Consider the following 20,189-nt stretch of genomic DNA (forward strand, 5'->3'; position numbering starts at 1 on the left):
AAGCTCATACCAAAATAAAAACTTAGTTGGTCTTTAAGGTGCTACTGAAGGAATTTTTTTATTTTGCTAGTAAGACTATGCAAGATTGTGGGTTCCTGAAGAGCTGCTTTCCTCCTCATTGGTTCTTTTACTGCCAAACTGTACTGAGCAAGTCAACCCACTGAGAGAGAAAGGAGTGTGTTTTCATTAAAATAAATAAAACAGAATTGGTGGGTAATTCTAGTTTTACATTTGTCAGTTCCTTCTTGCCTTTTTTTTTCCCCAGGTGGAGTGGTAACTGGGAGGCTACTGGAAAGGAGACGAAAACCCTGCCCTAGAGTTGCCGCATTACATTTCCCTAAACCGTGGAAGCCTAGTTTGCGTAGCATGCATATTGTTTGCTAATTATGCAAAACAAGCAAATTCATTGTTGAATTATCTATTAGCTGCTTTGTACTTGCTCCCGGCAAGAACCTCAAAAAAAGTTGGAGAAGCCTGAGAGGAAGCATCTTTTTACCTTCCAATTTTGCTTACGGTTTCTTCTCAGACCTCAAGCTTGTTAGGGGAGCAATGCAATAAGTTGCTTTGTCTGTTTTTTCCCATCAGCACATGACTCTTTATCTTTTCGTGTGCAAGCAGAATTTCCATGTTTGAGGCTAGGTGTCCTTACTTTCTTCTTAGCATCCACCCTGAGAAGCGTTCTGGGAAATTTTAACACGTGCTCACAGCTGTATAACATTTCAGTTGGTTCTAATGAAGTTTACTTTAACTTTTTCCAATTATTCTTTTTTTTCTAATGGGTCAACATTGCTACCTTCAATTTTAATACCTTATAAATATTATGTTGAGTTATAAAGATTTATATTGAACAAAAACTAAGAAAGTAGACGCCACCAATTTCCAGAGCGGGGGGAGGGAGGAAACTGAGGGCCCAAGAAACAAAGACTTATCTATTTTGGTCCTCAGACTTCTCCCTGGCATACATCCCTTCCCTGTGTGCCTTTGCTTGGCTGAAATGTGTCCTTGAAATCTGAGAGTGTCTCTTGCTTGCCTGGAAGAGGTATGTAGAAACCTCTGACCTCTATGGTGTCGAATCCATCTGTCTTTCCAGTAATCTTTTCGTTTTTGCACCTGGCCCCACCCGGCACTGGTGTGTGCCCCTTGGCATAAAATTCTACTTACAAGTCATCATGGCTGATGAAGCTCTTTGAAGCCCTGTTTGCAGGTGTTCAAATCCTAAAGCGCATTCCCAGAAAGAAGAACAACTGGACTAAACTTTCAATATTCTGTTTTGGGAGAAATCTTCTAGAAGAAACCCTTTCTGTTCACTTTCAATTGAAAAGATAACAATAACACTTAGGCTAATTGCTTTTCAAGCCAGAGTTTTGTCATGTCATAGCCATGTAAAGAAGCAGCATGATAGTTTGACAACATAAGTTTGCTTTTTTAAACATTTACGGTGTACCGTATATACTGGCGTATAAGACGACTTCCTGACCCATGAAAATCGTCTCAAAAGTTGGGGGGCCATCTTAAACGCCGGGTACTAGAATCAGCAGTCTCCGCATATGGTGGGGGGAGCTCAAAAACGGCCGTGGGGCATGGCACAGTTTCCCTAAAGGAGTCCCTGAAGAAGTGCGCGCTCGGGAGAGGGCTGCTCTCCGCAGGGGCGAACGCACGGGCAAACGGCTCCCTCATGGCTTTGCCTGGATTAGCGCCTCTTCCGCAGGGGCTAACGGCTCCCTCATGGCTTTGACTGGATTAGCGCCTCTTCATCGGCACGGGGGTGCCTGAAGTGAGGAGGATAGCCTGCTCAGCCCAGCCTTCCGACAAACAAAAGGGAACAAAAGGGGGGAGGGAGCAAAAGGGAAAGCTTTCTTGCACTGTCGGCTCCTGCTTTAGAGAGGGAGAGGGAGCTGAGCTGGGTGTGCTCGGCTTGCTAGGGGTTAAAAGGAACTGAGCAGGAGTCCTAGAGAAGATAGCCCGCTCAGCCCAGCCACCCGAAGCCGCGTGCAGGAACAAAAGGGAAGGCTTTCCTGCAAGGAAAATGCTGTTGCCTCTCTCCTCTGCAAGTGCTGTCTTCTGGGTGGGTGGAAGGTGCTCTTGCTTTAGAGAGGAAGAGGGGGCTGAGCTGGGTGCGTTCGGCTTGCCCAGCCACCCGGGAAGGCTTTCCTGCAAGGAGAAGGCTGTTGTCTCTCTGCTCTGCTGCCTTCTGGGTGGGTGGAAGGAGCCCCGAAACGGGGGTGGGGGGAAGCCGTGGTGAAAGGGCAGCTCTCCCAGGAAAGGATGTGGAGAAAAGGCCATCAAGTTTCAATGAAACCCAGTTCTCCCCACAGGAGCATAGGAAGTTGCCTTATAGACCACAATATGTCATTGATATACTTATGACATAAGATGATGAACAGGAGGATTTTGAAGGTTTTTAAAGGGAAACTGTTGAATTAAAATTACCATATTGGAATCAAGTCTGATGTTTCTTTAATTTTTATTTGGTGTGCGGTGCGGTGGAAGAGGGGTAGTCTTACACGGCGAATATATACCAAACTCTATATTTTAACTGGAAAAGTTGGGGGGTCGTCTTATACCCCCAGTCGTCTTATACGCCGGAATATACGGTAAATAACATTGGTTGTATACTGCTAGAAGGAAAGCTCATTCTGGAAATTAATTTTCAGAAGCTCATGTATAGCAAATATACTCTTCTTGTGTTCAGTGAATCGTGTCATATATATGGATGAGCTGTCCTTATGCCGTGTAGTTCTGAGTATTTTTGTAGTGATATACTGTAATCTCTTATCTATCATGTCTTCACGTTGCTTTTTTCTCTCTTAGGAATTACTGGCCTGACTTTCCTATAATCCTCTCCCAATAGGTTTGTTGTTTACATAATAAGTTTTCAAGGGCACCTAGTTTTCCAGCCTTGGACTTCTAAATGCTTTCAACTCTTGTTTACCTTTGTGATTTCTGGAAGATTTAAAACAATTTCCTTAATGGCACCTGGTGTACAGAACCAGGCTGCGCTGCTGTATTTATTTATTTTCTTACTCAATCTCAGTGCTAAGAAAGGGGGCATCCCTGTGGCATTTGTGCAGATAAGGAATGAAGGCTGAGAAATTGCTATGCCAAAGATCATAAAGGGTGTGTGTTTATGTATTGCAGAAGTGAGAACAGTTTTAGGAACATGCCATTGGTCCAGCTATCTCAGTATGGTCTGCACTGACTGGCAGAAAATTTCAAGGATTTCAGACAGGGTTCTCTTCCAGCCCTATCTGGAGAGGCCAGGAATTGAACCTGGGACCTCCTACATGCAAAGGATACCCCCTGCCACAGAGAGTATGCAGATCTTGGCTTGGGTATTCCAGGGCTGTTAACTGATCAGATTTATTCTATGATGACTCTGCCGCTGGCATGGAAAAAAAACCTTTAAATCTTCATCTCAATGAAGAAGAACCTTCATATCACTGTGATTTATTCATATTCGGGATATCTAATCACATCATTCTTATCACAAATTAAGAAGCTATTTATCTACAACAGTTGTGTTTTAGCAATACCTTTTCCTTTACTACCTGTATTAATCCAGTCTTGTAAATAAGCCCACAAAATAGCCTACACACACACACACACACACACACACACACACACACACACACACACACACTGTTATTAGCATGAAATTGCAGGCTATTAGCCTCTTAGCAGGTTTGTAAAAAAAAAAATGCCTTCGACCAAATGGTGTTCATCGTTTACCACCGGCCTGTCGTGTTTTCATTTTTGCTGCAGAACATGGGACACACATTTCTTTGTGACCAGCATGGAAACCAAGCAGACTGATGGGAGAGGTATGGAATGATCTATCCTTCCTCTGCTAGTCCACCAAGTTTCCATGCCGGCTGCGGACAATGGAAACATAGGGCACTCATGGCAGAGCGACTCATTGCTCTGCCCCTTCTCTACCAGCCCACTCACTCACTTGCATGGAATCCCTTGTTGCCTGTGGCAACCAGCCAAGTTAAATACAAAGGTTGGGAGATAGATGGAATCCAAATAATTGCCTGCAGTGTTCTGTTTGCATATGCAGCTTCTCAATTCCCCATTATGACAACAGTTCCACATTACTGCATCTCCACCAAGTTAAACTCGAGGCATGTCCCATGAGAAGAGATTGCCACCAGAAGGACATATGATATCTCTCCCCCCCCCCTTCCATGGAAGTGTTTTCAGCTCACATGAAGGGTGTTGGTGAAGGTTGTATCCCAACCATGTTTCATAAAACATTGTGTTTGTTGTCAAAACTATTCTTCTTCTTCTTCTTTTGGATGGTTTATTTTAGTTATAAGGAAGCTGTTCTTTTTGGAAATGTGCTGTAAGCTGGAAACCTAGCAACAACGCATGTCACTCAAAGATGTATTTAGTGAATTCTATAGGAATAGAATAATTGAGTATGGGATAACGGCGCTTCCAAAGTGGCTAGCTGTCCATTAAAAAGTAAAATAAAGTTAGTTATTTATTGTTATGGTTCTCGACCAGCATACATATATACATAAAACAATCTAAAATATAAGCAATAAATATGAACTTTAGCCATTATAAAAATTATTAGATAAAAGAAGGTATCACTACTTAGGAGGGTACAGCAAATGGTAGCAATGGATCATATTTGGCTCAGTCCTGAAATTTTTGGGCACTACTAACTAGGTCAGCTCGGATTTTTATGGCTCTAGCACAGTTTTAAAATCTAAATACTATTAGTTACCTCATCCTTCTTGCCCATTTGTTTGTAAAGCCGAGCCTGTGAACATTGCAGCATGAAATGTAAACATTAAATTCTAAACTATTCAAAATTATATTCCAATTTAAAATAGATGTTTTATAACTTTTGTTTGTTTGTTTAAAAACTTCATTGCCTGTTCAGAGTCTATTTGGAATATTGTGGTCTCTGTTCTAGCAATTTATCTACATCCTGTTGAGTGTTGGTCCTCCCTTCCCCCACCATAATACCTGTCCTTTTACAGAAAAGGATATTCTGAAAGTTCATTCTGAGCATGTATTACTGAATTCAAATGTTTCTGTCTGATGTCTTGAGCAGAGAATGAGGTTGACAACAATCAATCATATCTAATTAGCTGGTGACACACTGTGTTTACAGTAATTAAACAAGCCATTACTGCTTACTTTCTCGTGATTAAGATCACACAGATTGAGAACCAGCTGTTAATCACTCCTGTTCCAAGGCTAATGTCATTAACAGAAGATGCCTACGTTATAACCCAGGGCTATTTTTAACAAGGCTTTTAGTTGAGAGACTTGATATAAGTAATAAATGAGGTGCATTAGCATCCGTACAGTGGAAGAGTTTGGAGTGTTTTGTCATCATTAATCACAAATTCCCATTCATCCCTAGTTTTGTGTTTCAGAAAGTAACCTATACTGTACATAACCTCCACTTAAGTGGACAGAACAAACATAGTTTCATTTCATCATGAAACATTGGCCCTGATATTTTGGATCATTTCTAAAAAGGTTTTTGCATGACATCTGATCCACAGTGAACAGTGGTTCATTCATGGGACCCTCAGCTGACTTGTGCTTATCATGCTTATGTCTGTTCCTGAGAACTGAATGAAAGTTACAGAAAGATGTACAGATACATGTACAAATACACAGCTATATGTACAGATACATAGCTATATGGATCATGGGTTTCTTAAGCAGTAGTAGCACTTGATATTGGTCTGTGTTTGGTTAAAAAATGTCCTCTGCTAAATAGTCGTAGCTCCATTAGTTTTTCCATTGACTTCAGTGAGAAGTGGATTCAACACATAGATATCTATGAAAAATTTATCCCTCCATAATTTTTTTTTAAAAAAAACCATATCTCATAATGTAACTTATATGTGAATGACATTTATTGTTTAGGCTTATTGCTTATAAATGCTATTGCTAAATTAATGCAAATACGGAACGAAAACAGGAAGTGGTTTTTTTAAAAAAACTTAATGCAGTAGATCTAAGTATGCTTAAGCAAATGGTCCAAATTAAACTTTGTTCAACATTGTTGAAGATGGAGCACTTGAATAATTTCTTGGAAGATACATTCAGTCAGTTTCTCTCCCATATTGGGTGACTGTTTAGTTGCTTCTAAGATGTGTCTGTGTTTTTGTTTTGTTTTGTTTTTTTGTGAGTGCTGGCAGATTATACAGTAAGATAATAATTTCATTCAAATATCTAAAATTTGAGAAGATCTACATTATGTTCAATGATTTCAAGCAAGAATCTCTCCCATCCCTACTGAGAGATGCCAGCAGGAATTGAATATGAGGCTTCTGCTTGCAAGGCTTAAACCACCAAGCTTAGACCACTAAGCTATGGCCCTTCACCTATCACTGAGTGAATCTATGCATACCGGTAGTATCAATGAATGACTTTCCTTTTAGCAGTCTTCTGATATTTATGTTTAATGACTGTTTAATGCTTAGATAAGTAGTTGTGTGTGTTTTATGCCTATTTCCATCAGAAGCACCAACTAGCATTTTACCACTTTTCACAGTGCATATTTTAAGAGAGGAGAAGGAGGGGGGAGACTTGCAAAAACTTTTTGTTCATCCCTAAAGACTGTAGAAAGTGACTTCGTTCCTCTAGCATTGGCACAATACTGCACCAGCAGTGTTGTGTTGCAGGGGAATTGGATGATTTTTCTTAGAGGCGGGTTTGGGAGAACGAGATATGTCTTCCAAATACTTGTGGTACAGGAAAAGCCTTCATTAGCTCACACTGCAAGACCTTGCTTGTATGCAAGAGCTAAAGAAGATGATAGGATTAAACAGTTCATGAATATTGATATAGAATGTAACTTGAATATCTGCTAAAGTGTCTCCTTACTACCTCTTACCACACAGCTTTGCCAGCATAGGTGAGATAAACTGTAATTAGGACACAGAAGATACAAATTATATATCATTGTTATTTTTAAAGGCTATGCATTTGACATCTTTGATCTGTTTTTCCCCTCCCCCACATTACCTTGCCTCTACAGACAAAAACTGGTATTGCGTTGCTATATGACGAAATATCCGAAAACGCCTATGAAATCCGACTGAAGCTTACAAAAGAGGTACTAACAATTCAAAAACAAGATGTCATCTGTGTTAGTGGAAGTGATCACAGTGCAAATGTAAGTGCTTCTCTAACTTTGTGCTCCCAACCATATGTTTTTTTCTATCTTTCAAAATTACCTGAAAGTACACTGTTCTAAACAGGTAATATCAAAAGTGTGCCAGAGGATATGAATAGCTTCCCAGGTAGAAATAAATTCTTAAAGGTTTGCAAAGTGATAACAACAGCAAAGGGAAATAAATGAAAGTATGTAAGAATTGGGAACCCCATTTACCTTCAGCAGTATTTACCTTTCTGTAATGTACCACCTTGGTCCCAATGAAATACTTTGACGAAGAGAATAAAGACACAATATGTTCTTCTCGGTATCAAATATTGCTGCTCCCATGACTCCTTTGCTTCTCAGGTTCTCATGGGATTTAAAATGGCACAACTGCTTTTTCTTTCCCATGTGCCACTGAATATCCTAAGCAGGGCTGTGTTGATATCATGTGATTTAGCAGTTGAACAGCTTAGATTCTCCTTCACAGATATTTGTGACACTGCTCAAAGGCGCAGCCCTTCTGTAAAGTTTAAACATCTTTAAACTAAATGTGAAAGGTAGTGCTTTGGAGAGATAATGAAACTTTTTTGAACCTTCCTTGAAACTGGGAGGCTAGGACTGAATTACACTTTGAACTATTGACAGAACTAATATTTATTTTTTATTCTTTTCTTTTAAAAAAAGTCATCTGGGAACACAGCACTGCATGTTTTCCAGCTCACCTATTTTCTTTCTTATTTACTTGTTTCTGAAAGTCATCTGTAGAACAAACTCAGGATAATAGGAATAGTTTATCTTAATGTGAAAGGGGACAGTGAGATGTGACATGGGTAAGATACATTCAGTGAACCGCAAGGTGCTTTGGCAGACAACATGACTTGCTACTAAAGCTAAATCAGTTAACAGGCACCCGACCCTTTATTGAGGATTAGATGCTGCACTCTAATTGCAGTATGTCGCCAATCGCTATATACAGTACCAAGTTATTAATAAATGGCGCATTTTGTGATGGAAGATAATTGCCAACATGGACTTCTAAATGGTACAAAGGTGACATCCATAATTAAGTCATTTGGCACTTTGTGGTTGATGATAATTGCCAACATGAGTTTCTAAATGTTAAAAGGGTGACATAATATGCACACATGGATAAATGTTTAACCTGACAAAAAATGAAATGCTCATAAACTCTAATTTATTGCACATATACCACACCATTCCCCTCCCCCAGGAGCTCAAGGTGAGAACATGTTTCTCTCCTTCATTTTATCCTAACAATCCTGTGAGTTAGGTTAAGCAGAAGGAGTGTGGCAGGCCCAAGGTCACCCAATATATACATCTTCCCCCTATGAATTCATTGTAGAATCTTTGTTGTTGTTGTTGTTTTACAATTTCAAACTGGAACACAAAATGTAAACAAAAATAAAAACCCAAACCTTTGTAAGATTCTCAATCTTTTGTTACGTTTTGGAAATGCTAAAATCTCCAACCCCCTACTGTACTTCCTCATTCTATAACAGATAGAAAACCATATTAAGTAGTTACCTTCTTTATCGTACATCTTAAAATAAAAATGTACACTTCTATTTTGTTTTTGTTTTTTTCATTTCTCATCTGTTCAATCTGGTTTATTTCCTTCCTGTTGCTCATCCTCTTCTTCTACCTTAGGCTTATTCCACTAATACTCCATCCAAAGAATTCATGAATACTCGGTGTTGAGCATTCCTCCCAGGAAATTAATATCTTCTCAGTTTTATACTCTCCTTTGTAATCCCATCTATTTCCACTGCTAGCCGCCCACTCTTTATTGCTTCAGCTTATTTTTGCTCATTAACACAGACTTCTATACATACCTGCCAAGTTCCTTCTTGAAAAATAAGGGATCAGACTGGAAGTGGCCAGAGCAGCATCAAAAGTCACTTCTGAGCATGCTCCGCCCAGTTCCAAAATGGCCGCTGCGCCAGAATAAACCGGGGAAAAACAAAAAAACCCAATTTTTTCGGCTGGGAACAGCTGGAAAAATGGGGGTTTCCCGGGGAATACGGGAGACTTGGCAGCTATGCTTCTATAACTTATGACACACCCACCCAGACATGCCTATAAGGGGCACACAACAACCCTCCTTTTCCACATGGCTTCTTGCTAACTTGTAAAGTGGTGCCTCCTTCACCTGGATTATTGGGGACAGGTAGAGACTCCAAGTGCCAAATGGTAGGAATTCAGGATGTCCAATTAATTTCAGTAGATGGAGGTCCTGAGGAGAAATTATATGAGGTGTCCCTGTCTTTAGAGGACCCAAGTCTCCTTGTTTCTCGGTACTTACCCTGCAAATCTTCAAAATCTTTAGATGCCCTCTCCCTGGGAAATACTTTCAAAGAGTATTCTCTGTTCTCTGAAAAGTGTACTGGGTGTGTGCTCCCGTGTGAGTGTGTACCTCACCATCAAGAAAGCTGATTAAGCTATATTCTGAGTTGAGGTGCTTCAGTATGTGTGCTTCAGCGATTACTGCTCAGTTGAAAAGCCAGCTTGGCTGGTACACAACGATTCCGGATGGGCCCCTTTCATGAAAAGTATGGGAATGAGAGGTGAGACAGCTACGAAGACAAGGCCAGAGACAAGTGGGAGTTGTTGGGAGGTAGGTTTGAGCCCAAGCTCAAGGGACTGTTTCTGTGTCTTAGCCTTTTGGAACGTCCCAGAAATGGCCTGTCACAAACCGCATGCTAGGAGCAGAAGTCAGATGTGATGTAAGAAGCAAGAAGGTCATGATTTAAAAGTTGGGTTCATTATTCAGAGTAGCTAAGGCTTTTATGAAAGGATAGTGACTTTCACAGAAGATGATGACAAAATGGACACAGCTGACTCCGGGGGGGTGGTAAACTGCCTGAGATGTAATTAATCGCCTAGCTGAGAGAGAGGGCAATTATCACCTAAAGATAAAAGAAAGCATTTCATTAATGTTGCTAGCTTGTAAACCATGGAGGGAAGCATTAATCATTAACAAGAGCAGAATTGATCTGTAGTTGTCTGCAGAATCTTTCTGGATCAGTAAATCACAGGCATATAGTTCAGATTCTTTTACTAATATTGATACTGGATTCTGCAGAAAGTTAGGCCTTTCTAAATAAATAATAAAAAGGTAAAGGTAAAGGACCCCTGACAGTTAAGTCCAGTTGCAGACGACTCTGGGGTTGTGGCGCTCATCTCGCTTTGCAGGCCAAGGGAGCCGGTGTTTGTTCACAGACAGTTTTTCTGGGTCATGTGGCCAGCATGACTAAACCGCTTCTGGTGCAATGGAACACTGAAAGCAGAGCAGCACACAGAAATGCCGTTTATCTTCCCGCCGCAGCAGTACCTATTTACAGTATCTACGTGCACTGGCATGCTTTCAAACTGCTAGGTTGGGAGGAGCTGGGACTGAGCAACGGGAGCTCACCTTGTCGCGGGGATTTGAACCGCCAACCTTCTGATTGGCAAGCCCAGGAGGCTTAGTGGTTTAGACCACAGAGCCACCCGCATCCCTTTTTAAATAATAGGTGTCATCAAAACTGCCTTCAAACAGGAGCTTCTCATTCGTGTATCGGATAATAAATAGTAAAACTCTCTGTATTTCAGTGCCAAATTACTGGGTGGGGTGGGGTGGAGAGAGCAGTCCACTTACCTTTTGTAATGGCTCTTGAAGGTACTGTCATTTGGAAGGATACAGGAGGATCGATGTTTGTCTTAAGTGGTGAGAGTCAGGGTCAGGATGTCTGCACTTCATCCTCAGTTATCCAAGCCTTGTTCTTCCATTAGGTTTTCAGTCTCAAAACTTTCCTCTAGAAACCACAAACATATGACATTTCTGCCACTTCACATGTTATTTATAATGTTACTAGCTGGTTCTGCCACGCGTTGCTGTGGCTCAGCCTCAGTCTGTTAAATGGAGCCTCAGAGTCCCCCTTCAGACTCCCCTCACCTTCAGAGCCCCCCTGTTTTATGTGTGTTCTGTTTACACAACCGCATCCCTGTGACTCTCCCCACCCTGTCCTGACCCATCCCATCCCAGCCCCTCCTCTCCCCACCCCACCTCATCCCTGTGATTGGCCCCACCCTGTCCCAACCCATGACCTATCCCGCCCCCTCCTCCCCCATCCCTCACCCAGGCGAGCCCCCACCTCCACGGCCCAGTTTGGAAAGCTGAGCCGAGATGGAAGTTTTCCTAGGTGCAGTACTAGTGTAGCCCTCACTAGAGGGCGCTGTTTTGCAACCTCTCCTGTGCTCCCAGCATGCACTTTCACCTGATTTGTGAGTTCTGGAACACGTGGTTTTGGGGTTTTTACCTGGTCCAGGTGTGACATCTGTCTTTGAAAACGATATGGACTTGCTCTCATAGTCACATTTGACTTTGTGTCAAAATTTAAACGCAATCGGTCAAGATATATATAAGAGGGGGGTGCAAAGGTCTGGAAGTGGATGTGGGAAAGGACTGGTGTGGGGTGAAATTTTAGTTTAAGGTTTTGTTTTTTTTTTTGCTTGATGAATAACGGTGTCTGAATCTTGGCCTGCTAAAGGATATGCTGATCCAATGGGGGGAAGGGACATTGGGAGGGGGGAGGGAGAGATTATTAAAAGTTTAGGGTTAAGAGTTTTCTGGAGGGGCAGAAGAATGGCTGGGGAAACATGTTAAAGTTTGTTTTAAATGTTTTTGGTGATTAGAGAGGTGTTTGGGTAGAGAACTACCTGTCTCCCTCTCTTTACTCTTGGCATCCAGTGGCAGGGGGTGTCTGGAGGTGAGAGGGGGGGGTGGAAGGAAACCCAGACACAAAAATGGAACCTTTTGACTGCTGAACTCCTCGGGTTACCCTAGTGGCAGGAGGGGACTCGGAGGGGGGCAGCATGAAGAAGGAGGAGGATTAAGTTAATATAATAAGAATAAGATTTTGAATTAGATTAGAAAACCCGCCAAAATTAATTAAAGAAGTTAGGAAATCCAGGAGGAAGAGAACCGTGGAAGCCGCAAACAAACTGTTAAGAAAATAAGATTTGGAATTTAGATGTTCTTGTTTTTTCTTTTTCTTCTTTTTTCCTTTTTTCATGTTTTTTCTTTTTTCTTTTCTTCTATTTGTGGTTTTGTTGTTGAATTATAATGAAGAATTAGCTGGGGGATAAGCCAAACCTCAGAGCTCCTCCGCCTCTGTCCTCTCAGTGGCAGGGGGGGGGAGGAGGGGGGAGGAGGGAGGGGGGAGGTCAAACCCAGCTTAAAAATGGACCCCTTTGTTTCTCAATGCCTATGGGTATCACTGGTGGCAGAAGTGGTCTTGTGGGTGGAGGGAAAATGAAGGGACAGAGTTTATTGTATATGTTGTGTATGTTTTGTCTTTATAAAGAAAAAATCAATAAAAATTATTATTAAAAAAAAAGATATATATATACACACACACAGTGGTACCTTGACTTATGAATGCCTCGACTTCCAAAGGTTTCGACTTCTGAAGTCCGCTAACCCGGAAATATTTTCGCCGCGCGCACATTCTGTGCATGCGCAAAGGGCAAAATCGCACTTTGCGCATGCACAAAATGGATGCTTTGACTTACAAAGTTTTTGACTTCCAAAGAGTGCCGCGGAACAGATTGCCTTTGTAAGTCGAGGTACCATTGTAGATTCTATTTAGGCATGCAGACTGCAATCCTATACCAGCTTCCCGGGAAATAAACTCAATGGGAGTTACTTCTGAGTAGCCTGAGACACATAGAGGATTTGTGCTGCTAGTCACAATTCTCTAAATACAATGTTTTGTCTCAAGAAATTCTCATGCCTTCTTTCTGTACAAGCACACTATTTCATATAAGCACATGATTTTGCTGTTTCAGTTAAAACAAGTGAATGGTGGTCATGTAAAACAGTGCGAGTTCTGTTCCCTTCTTCTTTTTTGACACCAAGACCAGTAATGAATTGTTACTGTTTCAATTTAGGATTTAACTTTAACTGTTTCAACTTAGGATTTGCATTTAAATGTGATTGTACCTAATTCGCACTTTCTGAAACAACATGGAAACTGAAACACAGTCACCCTTCCAGATTTGTGCTTCTCTGAATTTTGCAATGCAGGTCTCCAGTCAGGTAATATGTTTTTAAAAATGCATATGCTGGGGCATAATGTGCACATAAAGGGCATACCCAAATGGATTGTATTTGGGGAAATTATTTTGCATAAATGTGAACATTAAGCATGTGAAAGTTGCATATAAAAATGTGTGTATTAGTAGAAAATTGTACTAAAATGCTTATGCATTTTCATGAGGACTCTGTCTGTCTGTCTGTCTGTCTGTCTGCCAACAATCTATACACACAATTGTCTATCAACAATCTATACACACACATACATACGTGTGTGTGTGTGTGTGTGTGTGTGTGTGTGTGTAGCAAACTGATGTGGAAAACAGAATTTAAGTTTGGGGAGGAAAGAGAAACCAAAATTGACAGATTCTCCCATCCTTAGTTTGAACATATGTCAAACTGAATGGATGTGAAAGCTTGCAAAGAATTCCACCTCTCTGGCTGTAGTGTATTATCCTGTCCTTTGCAGAGGTGATAGAAGTAGGTCAGGATTAAAGTCATGCTGTTTAGGAGATAAATGTAACCTTTCTCCTTTGTTCATCCTTTTTTCATGATTGGTTTGCACTTCCGCTTCATAAAAGTGAAGAGTAGCCTGGCAGCCTTCAGGTAGCTCAGCCATTGCTCGCAGACTGACACGACCATTTCATAAGATATGCCACACTTTCTATCTTAGTGTAGAAATTAGTTCTGCACATGGTGAAAAGGCTTCCTATTATCTAGCTGAATGGTATATGGAAGACTTCCTCATGGAGAGAGAAAAATGACCTTGGCACAGGCTAACCTGGTCGCTTGACACATCCCCCATATCATACTTTTTGGCATGTACAAGTAGAGACAATGGACTTAATGCACAAACTGTCTTTCATTCTTTAGAAATAAGCCTCACTGTTGTCAATGGAAAAGCATTCCAAAGTAATGTTTTTTTATGTAGGATTGGAGTGTTACTTACTTTTGCATGGTTGACAGACATTCCATTTATTACATTATGGCACTATGAGAACACGTCACGTGATGCCCCTATTACAGATCTGCTGCGAACAGCATTGATAACAACTTCCCCTGCCCTTCAAAATAAAAATAAGATATTCCCCTGGCTTGGTACACTGACACATGCTATGTTGCTCAAAACATTTCACCAGCATATGTCCCATTCAGTTTATTCCATTGTGCACTGACACATACAGAGCACCTTCCCTTCCTAAAATAGATGAAAGGAAGCAAAACATCCCTGATGCCTTTCGACTTGTACTTTATAGCTGCTGCATTCCAGGTCAGAAAAATAATTTCTTTATCAATTCAGCATCTGTCATGAGTAAGTCGGGGGGGGGGGGCTTTAATAAGAATGTGGCTATTAGTGAATCTGATAGAAAAATCAAAATCACAAGTGGAAAACCGGGGGTGGGGGAGGGAATATTGATTTCATGTTGTGGGAGCTTTTCTGTTCCAAACAGCAATTAGCATCTCTTTTTGTGTTTTTCAAGCCTGAGTGAAGTTTCAACCTGCATTACACAGTGATCTCTAGTTCAAAAGTAGTTGGTATGGGTATGTTTACCATATATTTTTTAAAGGATTCACATCACAATATATATTCTAGGGTAATTACTGCATAAATCAAGAGGCCAAATGGTACCTGAAATAAGTCACAACAGCAAACTAAATTATATATATTTAAAAGGAACTTGAAGTAGTTTGTCAGTTACATTTAGCAAAATTGGATAGAACACAGCTAGCAATCCTTTTAAATATGGAGTATGAATCTTTCTGCAGTAATAAAACTAATTACATGGAAAATTAAAAAAAACTTACCTGAGGAGGTAAGCCTTTGAGCAAAAGAAAATTTAGGCAACATTTTTATAGATTATGATGCAGGGGAAATGCACTTGTCTCATACAACCAAATGTGGATGCAATCAAATGACGATACGAGTTCTGTTCCAACTGAACTTGGTGGATACAACTGGGAAGGCCCATTGCCATCTAATTTTCTAGATGTACACAACAAAGGGTAATTACATCTAGGAAGGTTTGAAGATTTTGCTTGGTTTTCTGTACCGATGCCAACTCTCATCCTGTACACAAAGGAAGGTCTGGATTATCCCGTTAGGCTGCACTACTCTGCATGTCTACTCAGATGTGAATCTGTTGAGTTCAATGGTATTTATTACCCGGTAAGTGTGTATAGGATAGTAGCCCCTATTTCATTCTGTGAATAGGTAGGTACATGTTTGAATTCCGGTAAGTGAAATACAGTGCTGATCTATGCCAGCGTGGTGTAGTGGTTAAGAACAGTAGATTCCTACTGTTCGCGTCTCCGCTCCTCCACATGCAGCTGCTGGGTGACCTTGGGCTAGTCATACTTCTTTGAAGTCTCTCAGCCCCACTCACCTCACACAGTGTTTGTTGTGGGTGAGGAAGGGAAAGGAGAATGTTAGCCGCTTTGAGACTCCTTAGGGTAGTGATAAAGCGGGATATCAAATCCAAACTCTTCTTCTTCTTGGTGGTGGTGGATCTTACGCCGATCCTCCTGCAGCAGACACCCTGCAAGACTGTGCAGCCCAGTGCACTGGTTCAGGAACAGAACTTCAGGAACAGTAACTTGAGTTCCAGTTGCTTTTGTTATATACAGCAGAGCAAAACCAAAAGCAAAGTATTTACAAGTTACCATACACAGCTCTCTCATCTAAGACACACCAACTATCTCCAGACTCTCTCAAAACTCCCCAACAACCACCTTGCAGTATCATGCTGCTTATCAGGGAACTTCCATCCAATCACAGCCTGTTGCTAGGCCTCTAGGTTGCTGAGCAAACTTTAGTCACGTAGTCCAGCCAATTTGGCTGTTTGCCAGCCTTCTAATTGCTTCTTCAAAGCTGCCTTACTTTCTCAGACTTTAACCTGATCTCGTGGAAGCGTCAATTAAGGTAGGAGAAGGGGAGCTAATTTTCTCTGACTCTCCCTCCATAGCCCCTAACACCACTTTCCACAGTGTTCTGGAACAGATTTACTGAGTGCTGTGGCAGGAAGCAGGAGGTGGAGAAAATCAGCTCCCCTTCTCTTACATGAGTGGATGTTTCTACTGGATCAAAAGCCATTCTGGAAGCAGAACAGCATCAGAATCATCCAGTTCGATTTTTCTTTCTTTCTGCCAACTAGCCAGAAACAAAACACTAAAACAAATTGCATCATTCTTTAAAAATCATTCATCTCCTGTTGCTGCTTTTATATAGACAGTATTGAGTGGTTTGTTTGCTTTTGCAGTTTTTAAAATGTATCTGCATATAGATAGCACGGTAGAACAATGTGCCGGTGGAGTGTTTTTGTTACCAGAGGCTTTCCAGCATTTGACAGTACAGAAAGATGAAGCAGAGACAGTAAAAAAGGGATTACAGTAATACCAGCCCATAATCCAGAACTTCCATTACCAATCGTCACTCATGCGCATGACTAACAACTTCTGTTGCAGGAGATAGGTCTGTGGCTGGGATTAGTTTTCAGGAAATCTTCATTCAATAAAACCTTTAAAGCACAACAATTAGGTCTCCCCCACAACATTGCATTTAAACTGTGCATCTTGGGTATAATTTACTTCATAATGGAATACTTTTTTATAAAAAAATATATATAGCATAGTATTTCTGTTATATGGTTGTGGAGGTATTTAGATGTTTATAGTGGCAAATAAAAATAATGGAATGAAACCCATGCATTCTTGGTGGAGCAGTATGTGCTGGCAAGGAAAAGCAGATGGTAACACTTTTCAAAGTCAACAAAAGCCAACGAGAATCTCTCCATTCCTTTCCCAATGGTTAATAGTAGCAGAGGGTTAATTTCCATCCAGATCACAGAAGAGTTTAAAGTTCCCCTTGCAACATACTGTAGCCCCAATATAAAACAGGATTTTTTTAAAACAAACAAACTGATGTACAAGTTTGGTATTATGTGTAGTTTGACCCTCAGTGGAATTACTTAATATTTCAGTTAAAGGAACAGTATTCACTGTACAGGGCAGCTATTTAGACAAATGTATAAACTCTGTGCTCAGAATAAAACAATGTAGGAATGAATCTATGGTGGAAGAATGAGTCTATGCCTTATAGCCCTAGCTTTCACTTCCTAGGTCAGAATATGTGTGTGGAAGGCATATATGTATTTGCTCTGAAATCTCATTTGACAAGGAATGGATTACAGACTGGATGCTGTATGGAGATAGACTCAACATATCGGGAGAGTTATGGGTCAACAGGTACAATCCTCTCCCCTAACACATTCACTTATATTCCTGGAGCCTACTCACAGCTGATCGAACTGCCACTCACCATCCCAGATGGGTGGCAATGTGGGATTCTGTGAGTCTGGAGATTTTTTGAGGGTCCTTAGCTCCAATTTTATGCATGCTTCTAAGCAAGGAAGGTGAGCTGAATTCACCAGATGTACAGAAGCAGCTCACTAGGTGGGGCAGAGCTGCTGTGCTGTACTAAAAAGGGAGAAGGGCAAAGCAATGAGTCAGTCGGTAAGGTGCAAACACACCAGCAGGAGTGCTGGATTGGCTCAGCTGAGGTGTTATCACTGTGATTACCTCCCTGCTGCCTGAACCACCCCCACCCCCAGTAAGCAACAGTGACTCACCTGCTGGAAGCTCTGCCCCAGCCAGTGAGTAAATACTGTATTTTGACGTGTATAAGACTAGGTTTTTTCCCTTTAAAATAATGTCAAAAATTAGGGGGTGTCTTATACATGGGGCCATCTCCCCCCATTTTCTTAAATCTGAGTCCCCCAAAATAGGGGGCATCTTATACATGGGGGCGTCTTATAGACGGAAAAATATGGTAATTTGTGAGATTGAATGGTTGCAATCATAGAGTTCTCTGTGGACCTTTCATGCTTGCCAGAATGACTGAATGCATATGCATATGAATGCTTATACTATAGCCATAGCTGCCACGTTATCCCTTTTTTTAAGGGATTTTCCCTTATGCTGAATAGGCTTCCTCACGAGAAAAGGGAAAACTTGGCAGCTATGACTATAGCTTAAATGCAATCCAAAATAAATAACATCCTTTTAAAACATGTACAATAAATTGAATCTTTTGCAGACTTAGAAAAATTATAAGGTAGAAGTAAATGCTCTGTTTTAAAAGGTTTGGAAGTCAATGCTCGTATTGCAGTTTCTTTGCCCTGTTGAGTATTTTAATTAAAATAACTGGCATTTAAAATAAGTTAAGATTTAATTGCTCATTTCCCCATTATCTGGCTATATTTAGATACTAGTTAATCAACCATGCTGCTAATTAACAAAATTCAACCTCAAAATATTAAAATGCTGCAGTTGTTCTTAACATTTGATTTGATGCCTTACGAGATGATAGATTCTGGATTAAATATCAGTTATATTAGTTAAGTATAGCTGGTAAGCACATATTCATTAAAATTTAATCACAGAGCACTTTCAGTGCACTACTCTTTATTATTTCTTTTCTTGAATGACTAATTGCAATTTGTCAGGCTAAATAACTGTAATCTGAGACTTGCAAAATGTCCTGGTTTGTACATCACAGTAAGCCAAACTCTGTCTTACTGGCCCTGTGCAAATGTGCTGCTTCGCAGAGTGAGCTGGAAGCTGCTTTCCTCTTCCCAAGTTCTTTTAACTCAGCGCAGCAGCTAAGCCAACGTTTTACTTGGCGTGTCATCTGACCCCAGGATGATGGTTAAGGAGAAGAGAGTTTCGCTGCCACACTTAGCTGAGCCTAAAGGAGCAGAGCAGCTGTAGGCTCTGCTCTGGGAGCCAGCATGCTCATTGCTCATACTAAGCCATGGTTTGGCTTAGCATTACATGCGAACACAACCAATGTCTCAGATTCAGTAGTCCCTTGAAACTAGTGCAGAGGTGATGACGTGACCTCGCTTTTCTGATCCCCTTTGCAAGCTATGGAGGCAAAGCAGCATTTTCAACTCAGTTCCCAGGCGACTTCAGTTGCTTCTTTAAAAATATGCATCCAGAGGAAGGGGAGAATGTTACCGTGTCTTTCCAGAGTTCAAGCTCGCTGTACTTGTAACTGAATAAAAGCCATGCAGTTGGTTTGGAATCAGTGGTGAATTAAGAGTAGCCTATTAAAGCCTGGCCTCGCCTTCTCTAAGCCTGGGAAGCTTCTGCTCGGCTTAGGGAGGGAGGTGCAATGATCTGATAGGGTCCAAGAGCCCACCCGCCACCTTCTCAATGCCCACCCAGCTTTGGGAAGGAGGCAGCAGGGCTCCAGCATCCTGTCAAAGGTCTGGCGCCTCTTTCCCAAGGACTGGAAAGCTTTTGCCCAGTTTAGGGAAGGAGGTGCAATGCTCTCACACACAGTGCCTCCCCTCTCCCAAATTGCTCTCGTAAACTGGCACCTCTGCCCCTAACTGTCCCTTACGAAAAATTTCACTGCACACCACTGTTGGGAATGTTGAGTTTGCTTTGCTAGTGCAATATAGCCCTAGCTTTCACTTCATAGATCAGAATACGTGCATGGAAGGCATATATGTATTTGCTCTGAAATCTCATTTGACAATGAATGGATTACACACTGGATTCTGTATGGAGATAGACTCAACATATCAAGAAAGTTATGGGTCAACAGGCACAATCCTCTCCCCTAACACATTCACTTATATTCCTGGAGCCTACTCACAGCTGATCGAACTGCCACTCACCATCCCACATGGATGGCAATGTGGGATTCTGTGAGTCTGGAGATTTTTTGAGGGTCCTTAGCTCCAATTTTATGCATGCTTCTAAGCAAGGAAGGTGAGCTGAATTCACCAGATGTACAGAAGCAGCTCACTAGGTGGGGCAGAGTTGCTGTGCTGTGCTAAAAGGGAGAAGGGAAAAGCAATGAGTCAGTCGGTAAGGTGCAAACACACCAGCAGGAGTGCTAGATTGGCTCAGCTGAGGTTTTGCACTGTGCTGACCTCCCTGCTGCCT

At 41.3% G+C, this 20,189-nt stretch overlaps 1 protein-coding gene across 1 annotated transcript in view; it reads left to right on the top strand.

The window, feature by feature from the left end:
- The first annotated feature begins 6,043 nt into the window (after nucleotides 1–6,043).
- SNTG2 (syntrophin gamma 2) overlaps nucleotides 6,044–20,189 on the top strand; it is a 134,919-nt gene continuing 120,773 nt past the window's right edge. The window contains exons 1-3 of the mRNA XM_060272268.1: nucleotides 6,044–6,080; nucleotides 6,165–6,181; nucleotides 7,016–7,153. Coding sequence (XP_060128251.1) covers nucleotides 6,044–6,080; nucleotides 6,165–6,181; nucleotides 7,016–7,153 — 192 coding nt within the window. The remainder of the gene's footprint in view (nucleotides 6,081–6,164; nucleotides 6,182–7,015; nucleotides 7,154–20,189) is intronic.

This window comes from Zootoca vivipara, chromosome 3, assembly GCF_963506605.1.
Source record: "Zootoca vivipara chromosome 3, rZooViv1.1, whole genome shotgun sequence".
Lineage (NCBI taxonomy): Eukaryota > Metazoa > Chordata > Lepidosauria > Squamata > Lacertidae > Zootoca > Zootoca vivipara.